This window comes from Mustela nivalis (genome assembly GCF_964662115.1).
Source record: "Mustela nivalis genome assembly, chromosome: 6".
Lineage (NCBI taxonomy): Eukaryota > Metazoa > Chordata > Mammalia > Carnivora > Mustelidae > Mustela > Mustela nivalis.
In genome coordinates, this window is record NC_139025.1 from 111394715 (window position 1) to 111411809 (window position 17095).

Genomic DNA, 17095 nt, shown 5'->3' on the forward strand with positions numbered 1-17095 from the left:
CTATTTTCATTTTACTTTTTAAAAGTTAAGAATGGAAGGGGGAAATGTTACCATTTTGGGGAATGCAATTCAATAATATACCCCAGACAATAAACCACAGGGGACTTACTACTACTATTTCTTTTATTATTAACATTGAGCCGAATTCTGTTTTTAGAGATTTACTTACTTTAAGAAAAAGGTAATAGTTTAATTTTGCCAGTATTTCACATTTAAAAAACCAAAACACCATCTGAATTTTAAAAATCCAGGGGAGGGGGAAAAAAAAGACACATTTAATAGACTCTCTTTGGCTATAGATAAAGCCTGCACATTAGTACTCAAGGCCCTTAATTATCTGGCTCCAAACTAGTTTTTCCTTCCCAACTCTGTCTACTGAAATATGAATAACTTTCACCTTTCAGCAGCTTATTCCCCCCAAAACACCTGTGCTTTCTAGACTCTGACCTGGCTTGGCAGTGGCCTCTTCACCTGAACCTCATTGCCTATCTGAATCACATCCATCATTCCAGGTTTGAGCTTTCTCTTTCCCAGACTATATCCCTTTGTCACTCACTTGACATTTGTTTTATTTGACTTTACATTTATATTGCTTTTCACTGTCTCACCCACTGACCTTAAATGCACCATGCATGCTGCTATGTCTTCTGCTTTTTCTTAATCCCAGAGTCCTCACAGAGCTTTCCACAGAATACATGTTTAAAAATGTTGTTTGATGCTGTGTTTCCAAAAAGGTGGAAATAGAACAATAACATGCAGGTGGAAAGCTTTGGGACAGGACTACATACGGACTTAGAATAATGGGAATTAATTTATCACCGGAAAATGGAATTGAGAATAGTTACAGAATAATTTCTATTTCTTGCATTCTGATTCAAAAAGCCAGTTGATTTGGGGGAGGAAAAGAATGAAAGAAAAGAAAATGGATATATCTTCCAAGTTTCTGGGAAATGAGCCAGTAAGGAATTAGAGAGGCATAGAAAGGACTTAAAGGACAACAGGGAGGTGTTAGCACACATCAGTGGAAAGATTTTATTATTGCTTCAACCACATTACTGACCTTTGAAAAACTTTCTACTTGATTCTTAAAGTGACCACATCCTAACTTCGATTTATGAAAACAATTTTAAACTTTGATTCTGTTCCTTTGATTCCGGTCATATAAATATTTTATTTCTCTAACACAGATATCTAAGATTTATCTGCCATAGATTCTGGTCAGTAAGCTGAACCACAATATTCCACAAATAACTCTGGTCCCCAGCTGTGACTGAGAGCCACTTGCTCTAGGCTTAAACTTTCCGCAGTATGCATGGCCAGAACTTTCATGGATTCAGCATCCTGACCCAAAGGCAAAGTGAACCCCCACTAGGGGATGGGGTTATTAGGATTTTCTTTTCTTTTCTTTTCTTTTCTTTTCTTTTCTTTTCTTTTCTTTTCTTTTCTTTTCTTTTCTTTCTTTCTTTCTCTCTCTCTCTCTCTCTCTCTCTCTCTCTCTCTCTCTTTTTCTTTCTTCCCTTTCATTGCAGAAGAGGAAGATTTGGCTTGAATTTGACGAGGAGGAAATGAAGCTCAAAGAAAGACCAGGACTCTTAATGAGAACCAGGAAGAGTGCATGGGTAAATGTTGTATCACTCTGCCCCCCATGGATCTAAGTTAGCTAGGAAGACTCTTCTATGATTATTAGATATTAAGTTTATCTTTTTTTGGCACATGTAACAGTACGTTAGTACCCAAAACAGTACTTTAGTACTTTAGTGCCCTGGTTGTATAAATAAAAACCAACCTCCAAGTCTTTTTAATATGACTATTTCCAATGGAAAAGAACAACCAAGAAGCAAAATGAACTATAGGCTCACTTAATATGACAATTTCCAATGGAAAAGAGCAACCAAGAAACATAATAAATAATATGCATGGATTGCTACTGACCCCAGGTAAGGCTACATATAGAAAAAAGATGCAGTCATCTAGAGAGAGAGAAAAATAAATATGAGACTCTTCTCTTTCATTAAGATTTCTCTGACTTTGAAATGTTGAAATATCAATTTTATGGAATCAATTTATCAAATCACTACTGAGGACTGAATTACACAAATCTACCTTAAACCTAATCTGGAAACCGCTTTTATTTTAAGCACCTCTGTAGGTACTGAAAACAAAACAGAAAACACACACAGTAAAGAGAATAGTAACTTAATTCAGAAGCATCATTTGTTGATGAGTTTAATTAGATAAAATAACCTATGTTGAAGTTGTCATCTTTTTATTTGTATACAGTTTGGCTTTTCCCATAAAAATATCATAATGCATTTCTTCTGATCTAAATCTGTAACAAAGTTAGGAACCTAAACTATAATGAATATGAAATTTGTGTTGGGACTAGGGCCATTTCTCTATGACCAAAGTATGTTTGTGAGTTGAAAAAGGTTTTTTTAAAATATTCAAAATCAAATAATTCTGATTTATATGTGTTGCAGCACTAGTTTTGGAGTATGAGAAAATGGATTAAAAAACTTGTGATCCATTTTCAAGGTGAAACATCACAGCTAGAGAAAATATATATTCTGTTACAGAGATTCTAACTGTCATCTTTAATTCTGAACCCTGGGAAAGCAAATGTTAAGGGGGATATCTCTCTTTAAAAGTTTCTAGATCAAGGGACGCCTGGGTGGCTCAGTTGGTTGGACGACTGCCTTCGGCTCAGGTCATGATCCTGGAGTCCCGGGATCGAGTCCCGCATCGGGCTCCCAGCTCCATGGGGAGTCTGCTTCTCTCTCTGACCTTCTCCTCGTTCATGCTCTCTCTCACTGTCTCTCTCTCAAGTAAATTAAAAAAAAAAAAATCTTTAAAAAAAAAAGTTTCTAGATTAATTTGCAGATGTTATAGGCATATGCCCATAAATATACTGAGAAAAAAATAATTTTAATGTTCTTGATACTGAAAGAAATAGTTATATGTACATGCACGAATCTACAAGAGAATTTCTTCAATTTATCTCAGCTGAAAGCATACACTAAGCTATTGCTATTCTTTCATGGAGATACTGAAATGATGCTTGGTATTTGAATGAGAGTCTAGGACTCATTAACGTATCAGGAACTAGGAAAGAAAAGCACTGAGGAAAAGTTCCTGTGTTGTAATACTTGGAAGGGTGTTTTCTTTCTTTATAAATACTTGATTTTAAAAGTATAAAACATACATAAAAATACAAAGAATAATAAACATTGATATATGATTTTTCTCCCATGTTTTAAAAAATAAACTACAGAATGTTAACTCATAATACAGCGAAAAGTCTGCTGTCTTTAAGGTTGTTTTTCTTTTCTGAATGACAAGAACTATCCCTGGTAATTCATAGCTACCTTTTAAAATTTTCAAGTTGGCTATCCTGATATAATCAGAATTTTTCCTGAAATTATCTGGCACTGTTTCAATTTTCAACATATTACTTTTCAAATGTATTATGAATTTAATTGCAAATATACAGTTTCAGTAAATAAATATCCTGTCTTATCTCTTAGAGTATAAACCAATGGCAGTTAAAAATCACTGCTGAGATATCTGTGAGTTTTAATAAAATTTCTGGGCAGCATATTAATTTTAGAGAAAGAAGCATCTTCTGGGACCCTCGAGAACCATTAAGACTGACTTATATTAATGAGCTGTCAGCCAGAGGTCAATGAAGTTTCACCAAGAATTCTCTTTTAGACTTGCCTGATAGTGGGAACTAATTTTTTGAGGAGGAAAAAAACTGATATTCCTCCTTTAAAATCCTGTTTTAAAAAACAAAACAAAACAAAACAAAACTGATTTTCCTCTTTAAAAATCCTCTTTAAAATTGTTTTTGTGTTTTAAAAAACATTACTATAATGTTACCAATATAATTCTCCTAAAATGACATTTGGTGAATAGGAAAGATTTCACTTTCTACCACAGACTACCACTGATTATACTCTATATCACTTAAGTTTATCTTGCTTTAGTTTATCTCTTGGTGACTTTTATTAAGTTGCAGTGCTGGTTTCAATTTTATAAAGATTTTCTTTCATTTTGTTAATTTAATTTTTTTCCAGTGTTCCAAGATTTTCTTAATCATCTAGAAAAGAAAAGGCTAAGTTAATGATTTAGAGGAGAAACCAGCATTACTTCTTACACGAACTATCTTTCTCAATTTATTTGAAAGCTGAAAGAAAAATTGTACTCAATTAAATTGTACCAGTGTCCAAACTATGTGACTGGTATCAACATAAACAAGTTTTTAATTCCTAGTTCTCTGCTTCATTGTTTCATGATTATGTGGGTTTTTAATTGTTTATGTGAGTCTTCTCCCTATTGCCATGGAAAACCACAAGTTGGCTTGGCATTGAGATGCTCTCAACCTTCCTCTGATTGCTGTACTGTAGCCAGATCAGGATTCCCAGAGAAGTATTCAAACAATTTCTTGAGATCCCTATTCCCTATCACCTTTGAAAACAGAAAGAGAAAAAAAAGCTCTTGCTTACTCATTTGTTTTTTAAAAAATGGATCTCAACTGAGGAATACGTGAAAGCAGACACAGGTTTACTTACCACATTTTCCTTATCACAATATGAACTGAAGTCACTTGATAGGATCGCAGCATACTGAAGCAGTACTTTATTGATAGTCTAGAGGAAAAGCAGGAAATGTACCTGGTTAAATGTATCCAGTTATACACGCACTAGCCAGCTTAATGCTATCCACGCAAACTTTTCACGTCTTTTTCAGCTAAGAGAGGGACAGATGCAGTGATTAAATGTATACCCTTGCCAAAAAAAGGATCTCAAACTACCATGCTTAGGTAACAATTTGTAATATTTCTGAGTACATGTGAAAGGTATTCTACATGAGCTCATTAATTCATTCCATTTTAACATAATCTGCTCCATCCTGAAATTCTTTATTTCTAACTTTACTAAGTACGCAGAAGAGACATGATTTTATGCTTGGATGCTTACTACCTAGTGACCCGAATGCTCTTTTTGTCCCCCTCTTAATAACTGAACTTTTCTTTGACTCCTTCCTCTTGGTTTCCAGTTCCTACACCCCTCTCTCATCCCTACCACATATACATTTAGCATGCCAAAACTGTTGTGGTAATTTTCTCAACTTTCTACAATGTTCCTAAATACCTTATACAATTATAAGTGTTGTCAGAGCATTCCTGTACATGCCCCTTAGTAATGAATATTTTCAGTAATTTCCTATGATAAGGAACCTTATTAATATCAAAGACCACCTCTGAAGACTTTTGTTGTATCACACTATTTCAATACATTTACCTTTAATTTACTCAATTAGTTATTGGTGCATTATTTCCTAAAAATGTTGCCTAATTTTTGCCTTTGTTCTGTCCTCTTCATCCTAATTTTGCATTTACCTTCTCCATTTAATAACTATTTGTGAGCTGAAGGATGCCCTCTGTTCCACTACTTATGCAAAATAAGGAAAAAACAAATACATGTGTTAAATTCTATTTCAATTACTTCAAGATACATTGATGAATTTGTATCCTACCAGTTTTACTTATATAGCTTGAATGATCACAAACCAAATGCGGACATGGTTTTCTTAGAAGAGAGAAAGCAACACTAACTATAAATAAAGATTATCTCTTTTCACAGAAAACCAAGGACAAAAAAACTTGTTTCCTTTTTTGTATGACGTATTCATCTGAATTTTCTTTGTGGCTCAGGTCAATTCAGGAGACACTCTAAACATTTCTCCTTTAGCTTAATCTCTTACTCGACAAGCCTGAATTCACCAAACAGAACTATGAACTTGTTTTATGGGCATTTAAGATCATGGTGAACACCTGGAAATAGGGATAAAATGGAAAAAGAAAATTGATATTTTGTCGAAGTACAAAGTATCATGGTAATATGCATCAGTTTAAATAGAAAGTTGGCCTTGGAAAATATAAAATCTTATCAAGCAGTAAGTCTAGAAAAACAGATGGCTGATCAGACTGAAGTATCGTCCAAATGCAGCTGTTCAAATCCCTTCAGATACAATACTGAAATTCACTTTGGAACTTACCTGTGAAGTACCAATTCACTCATACATAGAAGTACTGCTTTCAACGTACAGGTTCTAATGACAGTGTAAACTCTTTAGAAACATTTCATTATGTGGTAGAAACAAAAAGGAAGACAAATCACACTCGAGGAGCTTGTTGTAACTCAGAGATTCTAACTAGCTCCAGAGAAAGTATGGAGAGCAGAATCCAGACACTCATTTCTGATTATTGTCAAGGTATCTCCCACAGCCCAGCACCTGACTCTGCAAGAAAATCCTGGTCTGCTCAGTTCCCTCGTGGGGACAAGGAAATGATCCTAGTATCTTACATCCACTAGCCTACAAACACCGATGGTTGTTAGCAATCCGGGATGAGTTGTGGGCTGAGGAGGAGAGCTCAGCCATGTAGGATATGGTGTAAAGCCTTGTGCCTGTGGGAGTTGTGGATACACTGGCAACGAGAACATCCATTTCTTTACTAATGTACAAAATACACTTGATAAAAGTGCTCACGCACATTTTAGGGGCAACTCCAATTTCACTCTAATTTATTCAACGAAGTAAAACCATTTCAGACGTTATTTCTTTAATGTCAGTAAGAAGTTACTTGAGACATACTGACCTAAGACACATCTCCTGCTGCCTCATAAGCATCACTTAGGAACTTGTGGAAGTTCCAGGTCTCTGGTCCTCTCCTGGGTTACTGAGTCAGCAATTCTGGTGTGCGTTAAGAAGCCCCCAAGACGATTCTGATGCAAGCTAAAGTTTGAAAATCTCAGTCCTACTGAATGCATAGCATGGTGGAGGATAACTCTTCAGAGAGAATCTGTTGATGGAAGGGGTACCTAGCAAAGCCTGGAAGACAGAACTTCTTCCAGAGTACGTGGACTTGACTAATAATGACTTCTCTCTGTGGGACTCTTGAGCTTCAGAAATAGGGCAGCATAGAGCGAGAGGCAAGAGCCTAACAGAAGCTGTTTGCATCATGTTCTGAAAGAAAGTAGAGTTTACATGGAGAGAGAGTCATGAAGTATGGATGATTCTTTTATGGGTGCACAAAGGAACTGTCATTCAAAGAACTCCAGATTAAATAGTGACATTCTAACAGGATTACGGTGGTGAAGCCAGGGATGCTCTGCTTTTACAGATCAAGCAGGAGGACTAAAATATCTCCATCCTCACTCTGCTCCCATGAGATGGCAGCTAGTTCTGTCACTGAGGGGGTAGCTGTCAGTCGGTTAGTAGGATCTCCTGAACTAATGACATGTGTTAGAAGTGGGCTAAATATCTTGTCAACGCCACCAGTCGGTCCCTCTAGGGTATGACTCTTGCAATTAAGAACCCTTGTTCAAAATCCATCTTTTCAGGGGGCGTTTAGTATTAGAGCAACGCAGGGAAGACAAGAGATGTAGTATCTGTTCAGTGACATTAGAAAGTCACATCGGTGCTTTCTAGCACTGCATTTTAACACATGCAGCATAACGCAGAATCCGCCCCCTCCACCCGACTGCCTAGGCTTGGCCCAGAGCATAAAAAGAAATGTTGAGATTCTGCTCTCCAACTCACCAGTTGATTCGTGATGACACCAGACTGGGAAGGTAGTATGGCTTAGTGGTTAAAAGCATTTCACGAACCCTGCCATTTCTGGTTGGGTGCTTGTTTGAGTTACTTAAATTTCTAAACTTATTTCATCATTTGAATAATTAGGAAAAATCACAGTACTACGGTCACGGGGTTGTAGTGAAGCATAATTAAGAGATTATTAGCACATAGCAATGTTCAATTAATTATCATCATTACTTTAGAAAATTAGGATTGCGTTCCCAAAGAACAAGAAATACATGCATCTCATTCAGCATTGTATCTCCAGTGTCCCTGAACACTCAAAAAATAAATAAATGAATAAATAAATAAATAAATAAATAAGAGAGAGAGATTGAGAGAGAGAAGCAGTAAAGCCATAGAAATATCCATGGCCTGTGTACATTCTTCACCTCTCGTCACGGCTATGAAATGTGAAGCACTTGATTGGTTTATTGAGTCTTATATATGCTTTAGTAAGGACAAATTATCCTTTCAAGCCCCATTTTACAATGCCAAATCTTCCTAACTGTTTGCAGATATCATTAATTATGTCTTTTCTCTGAGAGATAGTTTAAATCAATATAAGTCCTAGGAAGAGAATGTGATTTCAATATTCTGATACAAGGATCCCAATTCCAAAAAGGATAGGGTTTTCAAGACCAAAGGTCCCAAATGATGAAACAAAATGAATTCTAACAGCCTGAAGTTACTGTGAAATAGCTAATTATATTAACCACAAAGTCCTATCTTCATTTTTATGATTTTTTAAAATCATTCCGATAGAATTTATCTTTCAATAAAAATTACCAATTTCTGCTTTCCCAGTAAATGGGGTTTTTTTCCTTACATGATTTCCATGGAATGATAATTGGTAGTATTGAATTTACATGGATTAAGAATATTTTAGGTGTTTAAAAAATTTTTTTTTAAGATTTTATTTATTTATTTGACAGAGAGATCACAAGTAGGCAGAGAGGCAGGCAGGGAGGAGGAAGCAGGCTCCCCGCTGAGCAGAGAGCCCGATGCTGGACTCGATCCCAGGACCCTGGGATCATGACCTGAGCCGAAGGCAGAGGCTTTAACCCACTAAGCCACCCAGGCGCCCCTAAAAAAAATTTTTATTGTGCCAATAAAAATTCACATTTAGTCAGTGACACAAGGAGCCTAGTTCTTTTCTCCTCGCTTCAAAGAAGGCATTTTCCCGTGTGGATTCTAACATAACCCTCTTTGTGACCTCCCACTCCTTTACACTTTCCTGTAGCCCACTTGTTTACACGTGGCTGCGAGCAACCTCACAGCTACAGAAAGGTCAAAGGTACGAAGGAGGGGAGGGTGGTCTGGAGCCCAGCAGCTTGAGCCCTCGAGCCCTTTTCCTCCTGCTCTCTCTCCCTGCTTCCACACCTCCACCTTACATAACCTGCTTCCTGACAACTCTGAGGGTGAATTCTAGTTACTTTTCTAATATTGTGCACCACTTAATAATATGTCACTAAATATATTAACTCTGAGATTATTAAATGCGCCATACGACTCTGCTTCCATGAGTCCCACAGAGTTCCAAGAATAGTATGTGACACACTTTTTTCAACAGTATCCCTAATGACCCCATTTCATTCTTCTCTTGGCAGTCACCCAAAATGCGGCTGCTTGTCAAGAAAAGACAGTGATTTTTTTTTTTTTCCCCCAGAATAATTCTCCTGCAGAGCTTACTTGCAGGTTTTACCACACTGGGAAATTGAAATCAGTGGCTACCAAGAAAGGCCCCTCTGGAAAGGATCAAAGTAAAGGATTTTTACCTGTTATCTTTAAAAGCAGGAGGTTACTTTTGTCTATCTAATTAACTTATAAAGACTAGAGTTCAAATGTTAACAATACTTGATGGTTACTTGATGGTAAATAAATAATATACTATGGTTTAGGCTGATAGCTTACTTACCTAAAGGCCTTCATAGGCTTCTCATTTTCTTTTCAGCCTTTTGATTGTTTTAAATTATGTGATTTCAATATTCTGATACAAGGATCCCAGTTTTCTACTAAAGATGTTTCCACTTTGCCTGTTCTTCCAGACTCCTTATAAAGAGGACCTACATGTCCAATGGTACAATTCCATCAGCTCTGTACTAATCCTATGCTTTCTTTTCTTTGAGATCTCTCATACTTGTCAGGGAAGAACCTGAGTCACAGAATGGAGGAGGGTGACAAAGACTCTCTCCTTGACCAAACTCTGGCCAGGCTACCTCCAGGTGTCTCTCAATCAGGCCTCAACCTTAGCCTATCAAGACTTGAACAAAACTGGGCCACCTGGGTGGCTCAGTTGGTTAAGCCTGTGGCTTTAGCTCAGATAATGAGAGTCCTGGGAACAGAACCCTGCATTGGGCTCCCTGCTCAGCCCGTGGTCTGCTTCTCCCTCTCCCCTGCTTGTGCTCTCTCTCTCTCACAGAAAGACTTGATCAAAACAGTTAACAGTGATCCAAAGGGGCACATGCACCCGAATGTTTATAGCAGCAATGTCCACAATAGCCAAACTATGGAAAGAACCTAGATGTCCATCAACAGATGAATGGATCAAGAAGATGTGGTATATATACACAATGGAATACTATGCAGCCATCAAAAGAAATGAAATCTTGCCATTTGCGACAACATGGATGGAACTAGAGAGAATCATGCTTAGCGAAATAAGTCAAGCAGAGAAAGACAACTATCATATGATCTCCCTGATATGAGGAAGTGGTGATGCAACATGGAGGCTTAAGTGGGTAGGAGAAGAATAAATGAAACAAGATGGGATTGGGAGGGAGACAAACCATAAGTGACTCTTAATCTCACAAAACAAACTGAGGGTTGCTGGGGGGAGGGGGTTTGGGAGAAGAGGGTGGGATTATGGACATTGGGGAGGGTATGTGCTTTGGTGAGTGCTGTGAAGTGTGTAAACCTGGTGATTCACAGACCTGTACCCCTGGGGATAAAAATATATGTTTATAAAAAATAAAAATTAAAAAAAAAAAAACAGTTAACAGCTTCTAACAGTTCAGGGCTTCCTCCCCGGAATGATCCCAGATCCCCTTGAAGTGCCTACCTGAGGAAAGTAACTAGTGTCTTTATAAGAAAAGCAAATTTGGGCATGCATAGAAATACCAGGGGAGCATACACACAAGAGGAAGAACCATGTGAAAATCCAGTAGGAAGGTTGCCATCCCTAAGCCAAGGTGGGAAGCCTGAGGAGAAACCAAATCTGCTAAAACCTGGGTCTCAGACCTCTCCCAAGCTGTCAAAAAGTACTTTTCCAAGAAGAGTAATACACTTTAAATATTTTACAAGTATTTAAATATTTTACAAATATTTTAACATGTCAAAGGTATATATTTATAAATATTTAAATATAAATGTATATACATATATATTTTATTTTATATATTTATATATAAATATTTATATATTTATATATCTTTTATAATATATATAAAATTTATATTTATCTATAGTTATAGTATTTATATCTAATATATAATTTTAAATGTATTATAATATTTATATATTATATATAAATATATTAAAATAAAATATATATAAAAGAAAACATATGTTTTATAAATATAAATAAATATTTATTTTATATTTATAAATATTTTTATTATATTTATTATATTTATATATATTTAATACATATTATATTTATTATTTATGAATAATAGTTTATTATAAATAAAATATATATAAAAGAAAACATATATACGTATATATTTTATGTATTTATATATTACATATAAATATATGTATTTTATATATAAATACATAAAATATATATACATATACACATATATACATATATATAAGAAAGCATACATACACACACACACATATGGTCTTTTAACCTCTGAGATGCCCTGACTATAGCATTTGACTTTACCATAGATTTGGCACTCACATTATAAGATTTTTTTGTGGCCAGAGATATTGCTTATTCATGGCTTCGTCTCTCAAAGTGACTCGTAAAGTGCTCAAGTGAGGTAACAAGTAAACGCTTGTTGGATGAACAGTGGAGACCTCTGTCTATCATCCAAACTGAAGGGCAGTCAGACATAGCACCACGTAGGTCATTCCCCTACATCACTCTCCGTCATGTCACTACCCTGCTTAAAATTCCTCACATGGCAGTGTTACTTGGGTTGTTCAGTTAAGATTAACTTTAAACTTCATAATCTGGACAGCAACATTCTGCAAGATTTAGACCCATCTTCACTTTCCCACTTAGTCTGTCATCTAAGAAAACTACATTTTATAAAAATGAAGTGTGGAACTAGAGGGTATCATGCTTAGCGAAATAAGTCAATCGGAGAAAGACAACTATCATACTATCTCCCTGATATGAGGAAGTGGAGATGCAACATGGGGGGTTAAGGGGGTAGGAGAAGAATAAATGAAACAAGATGGGATCAGGAGGGAGACAAACCATAAGTGACTCTTAATCTCACAAAACAAACAGAGGGTTGCTGGGGGGAGGGGGGTTGGGAGAGGGTGGTGGGGTTATGGACATTGGGGAGGGTATGTGCTTTGGTGAGTGCTGTGAAGTGTGTAAACCTGGCGATTCATAGACCTGTACCCCTGGGGATAAAAATACATTATATGTTTATAAAAAATAAAAAAATAATAAAAAATAAAATGAACTGGGGGGCACCAGGATGGCTCAGTAGGTTGGGCTCTGCCTTCAGCTCAGGTCATGATTCCGGGGTCCTGGGACTTGATCCCACATTGGGCTCCCTGCTCACTGGGGAGCCTGCTTCTCCCTCTGTCTGCCACTTCCCTTGCTTGTATTTTCTGCCTTTCTCTGACAAATAAATAATAATAATAAAAATCTTTTAAAAAAAATGAAATAAACTATTCAGACTCATACTGTAGTTAATGGCTGATTTGAAATCATTTTCATGATTCCAAGTCTAATATACTTTTCACTGTAGTACACTGTGTGTTAAGAATACTTGCAACTTAAATATGAAATGCCAAGGTGTACTTTCAGCTAAGAAGCACTATAACTAAAATAAATAATTTTGCCATTCCTCACAGTCTCTTCAGTTACAAATGACTGAGTCACTAATGTGAATGACAAATAGATTTTTAAAGAATAATAAATTCATTTTAAGAAACAAGAAGGACAGGAACGCCTGGGTGGCTCAGTCAGTTAAGCAGCTGCCTTCAGCTCAGGTCGTGATCCCAGGGTCCTGGAATCCAGTCCCACATCGGGCTCTCTGCTCAGCAGGGAGCCTGCTTCTCCCTCTGTCTCACCCTGCCACTCTGCTTGCCTGTGCTCTCTCTGTCTCTTTGTCAAATAAACAATCAAATCTTAAAAAGAGAGAGAGAGAGAAAAGAAAAAAAAAAAAAAGAAACAAGAAGGGACAGAAAGAAAGTCAGATGACAAACCTGGAAACCAAATCAATAGGTACTAGAATTAGAAATGAAATTGGGGTACTAGAGTCAGAGAAGACTACAAACTGCAACATCCTTCAGGTTCTGTGCAAGAAAATAACATCCCGCAGTCTCAGAAAAGAAAGCATTCGTTCTCTTTAACCAACCTTCGCAAATCTTCTCATTAAGTGAGATAATGCTTCAGGATTAGGGCATTCCAGTTTCTTAATAATCTCGAAGCTCTGATTAAGCTGGGCGAAGACATCAACCACAGAACAAGAGAAGAGGGCATGATCCGATGTCTGCTGGAACTGAGGGGAGAGAAGAGGAAACCAGATGAGACCATCCCAATAAGCACATTAGAGGGAGTGTGGCCAGAGGCGAATCACTTTACATAAATAACTTGGTCTCCTGTATCATGTGCCTTCATTTCACGCGCCTTCTTTTCCTATTTAATAAGATACTTACCCATTTCAAAATCATTCATGTCCTTTTCTGGAAAATGTATTAGAACTCGTATCACGGGGCAGGCTGCTATTAATTGGTTTCTCCATTGCGATACTGAGGGACTGGTTCTTTTTATTTCTCGTTCCCCACAGATATGAGAATGGTTTAGAAAGATATTGTGGCTCAACACTTAAGTTATTCCAGAGGGGTTTGGAGGGTGTCTGCTCCCAATCTTAAAATCCTGGAAAGGTTTCAGGACAAGGAAGTTTGTATAACCCTACTGAAGTTTTAGACTGCAATTCAGGAGGTAAAAGAATCGTGGAGCAAAAGGGGGATTGATTTTCTTTTTTTAATTTAAACAATTCCCTAAGGTTCCTACCAGCCCTTTATAGTTGTGTTTTACACTTATTTTGATCATTAGAGGATTAAAATAAACCTTAAATAATAACAATGAGCCTAACAATTCCCATTATCTTAAAAATGAGTCACGTGAATGAATCTTGACAATAAGCAGTCTTAAAGTAATTTAAACTCACTCCGTCTTTTTTGTCTCTTCCTAGTGCTCCATGAAGAAACTCCATTGACACATCTTCATTTTCATCCAGCCACTGCATGACAAAAGGCTCAAACCACCTAGAAAAATTAATAATGTCACATACCATAAAAGATATCACTTGCACATAATTAACACTGAATATTGCTCTTTTCTTAAATGAGAGTAATTCAGGACCAAAAATTTCTTTTTATTCCCTGTTTTGCACTTCTGTTTTCTCAGAGACTGTTAGCTTTTACTTCATCAAACACATCCCTGTTTATTTACTTTCAATGTCTATCTCTTTCTTGGCTCCTCCCGTGGTACTTTAAATATGCTTAGTTCCTAATTCCTACACACAGTGTCCTTCACAATTCAAAGTCGTATACAATGTACATCTTGTGTGCTGTCCCCTATCGTGCCATTCTCTCATTTTTTAGTACTTTACTGATGGGCTTCCTTTCATCCATACCTACTTGTTTCCTGTAACTGATCCTGGGTGCCCATCTCTGGCTTGTTATGATCTACAATCGACCTGCAGTTGTGTTTTGTGAACAGTCAAAGGTTCAGAGTTCTTTTTTTTCATGTGGAGGTATAATTGCATAACACCTCTTATTCAGAAAACCATTCTTTCCCCCATTGCCTTGAATTGCCATCTTGAGTATAAATTAGGCAATGGCATATATGGGTTTGTCTCCAGACTAGTTTGTCCTATGGGTCTCTTTGTCATGAACTAACACCACACCCTTTTAATAAGTCTTGATAACTGATAACAGCTCTCTAGGGGTTTTTTTCCTTCCTCTTCGACACTGCCTTCGTGATTCTTAGTCTTCTGTATTTCTTTATACATTTTTTGAGTGAATCTGTCATTTTGCACAAAAATACCTGCTGAAATTTTTACGGGATTGCATTAAATCTCTAAGTCGATGGGGGAGCATTACTCTCATTACAATAATGCATCTTTTTAGGAACACTTTTATTTCAGTTCATCTTAAATTTCTCTTAGTAACATTTTATAGTTGTCAGAGTAGAGGGCTTGCACATCTTTCATCACCATTTGTTTCTCATGGTTTTAATGGTATTGTATAATATGTAATTTTCTAACAGGTTGTGACTACTGTATAGAAATTTAATTAGCTTTTATATAGACTTATTATAATCACTTTTTTTTGAGAGAGAAAGAGTGTATGAGCATGAGGGGAGGGGCAAAGAGAGAATCTTAAGCAGGTTCCAAGCTCATCATGGAGCTCTTCCCAGGGCTTGATGTCACTACCCTGAGATCATGACCTGAGCCAAAATCAAGAGTCAGACACTTAACCTACAAATCCACCCAGGAGCCACTTTTTATATTCTATTAGTTATCCTATAGTTTCTTTTGGGTTTTCTAGATGTACTATTATGTCATAGACAAATATTAACAACATCAACATATACTTTTATAATCATTATACTTTTCTACCCCTTATTGTATTGCATAGGCCTTCTAGTAAATTGTTAAATAAAGGTGATGTTATCAGATGTCAGTCTCATTCCTGATTTCAGGCAGAAGCTTTCAAAATTTTATTCATAAGCATAATGTTTAGAGAGGAGATAAGATGGCAGAGTAGGAAGATCCTGAGCTTCTATCCTCACACCAATACACCAAAATCTACAATTGCATATAGAACCATCTCAGAGAATGAAGTAAAGATTAATAGAACAGATTTTTTACAACTAAAGATATAAATAAAATGTCACATGGAGGCAGTTAAGACAAGGAGAGGTGGTCCAGTCAGGACCAGTACCTACAGTGAGATCCACTGGTATAGAGGCCTTTCCTGAAGAATAAGGAAGTCTAAGGCTCCAAAGCTCAGAGAACCTGCACTGGGAAGATGAACACCCATATCCAGGAGAGCCAGAAAGCAGCAGGAAACAGGAACTCCACTCAATCACAGTCATCCACACCAGAAGCCTGACTCGCCTTGACCTTTGCAACTAGTCACACCAGGGCCAACACTGCACACTTGCACCCCTAAAGCAGTTATAGTCTGGTCCCTCAGCCATACAGGTCAGGGTCAAGCTCCACTCACCAGCATGCCCATAGCAGTTGTAGTGGGGCCTAGCAGACATTTGTGCCAGGGGACAGGCCCCCACACAAGCAATTATGCACTAAAAACCCAACAACAACAACCTCCAGCCATAAAAGGAGGGTGCATATGAACCACACAGAAGACACCCCTGGGACAGCTGGCAGGAGACCAGGGAAATTTATGATACTGGGTCCCATAGCACACCTTCCACATAAAGCTCCTCCTTGAAGACCAAGAGAATTAGCTGATCTAAACACAAAGAAGCATAATGAGAAGACAGAACAATATGTCAAAAAATATGACAGAAAGAACAAGACAACCCCCCCCCCAAAAGAACTAAGTGAAATGAAGTGACTTACCAGATAAATAGTTCAAAGTAATGGTTGTAAAGATGTCTACTAAACCCAGGAGAAGAACGAATAAATGCCATGAGAAGTTCAACAAGGACAGAAAATATTAAAAAGAACCAATCATAACTGAAGACTACAATAACTGAAATGAAAACTGAACTACAGAAAATCAATAGAACATTAGATAATGCAGCAGAATGGATCAGCAATCTGGAAGACAAGCTAGTGGAAATCACCCAAACTGGACAGCAAAAATAAAAAGGAATTAAAAAATGAGGATAGTTGGGGCACTTGGGTGGCTCAGTTGAGTAAGCATCTGATACTTGGTTTCGACTCAGATCATGATCTCAGGGTTGTGAGATCAAGCCCCATATCAGGCTCTGTGCTCAGTTTGTAGTCTACTTGAGGTTCTCTCCCGCCCTCTCTCTCTACTCCTCCCCCTGCTCATGCTCTCTCTTTCTCTCTCTTAAATAAATAAATAAATAAATCTATCTTTAAAAATAAGTAAAAAATAAGGATAATTTAAGGGCCCTCTAGGACCTCAAGCATACTAACATTCATTGTGTAGTGGTCCCAGAAATAGAAGATAGAAAATGGGACAGAAAACCAATTTGCAGTAATAATGGCTAAAAATATCCCTAAACTGGTGAAGGAAGCAGACATCCAAGTCC

At 37.1% G+C, this 17095-nt stretch overlaps 1 protein-coding gene across 1 annotated transcript in view; it reads right to left on the bottom strand.

Annotated features, from left to right (window-relative positions):
- UNC13C (unc-13 homolog C) overlaps window positions 1–17095 on the bottom strand; it is a 616040-nt gene that overhangs the window by 108013 nt on the left and 490932 nt on the right. Inside the window, exons 22-24 of the mRNA XM_082733851.1 lie at window positions 14010–14106; window positions 13194–13337; window positions 4572–4649 (exon numbers count right to left, since the gene is read on the bottom strand). Of these exons, the coding sequence (XP_082589977.1) occupies window positions 4572–4649; window positions 13194–13337; window positions 14010–14106 (319 nt within the window). The remainder of the gene's footprint in view (window positions 1–4571; window positions 4650–13193; window positions 13338–14009; window positions 14107–17095) is intronic.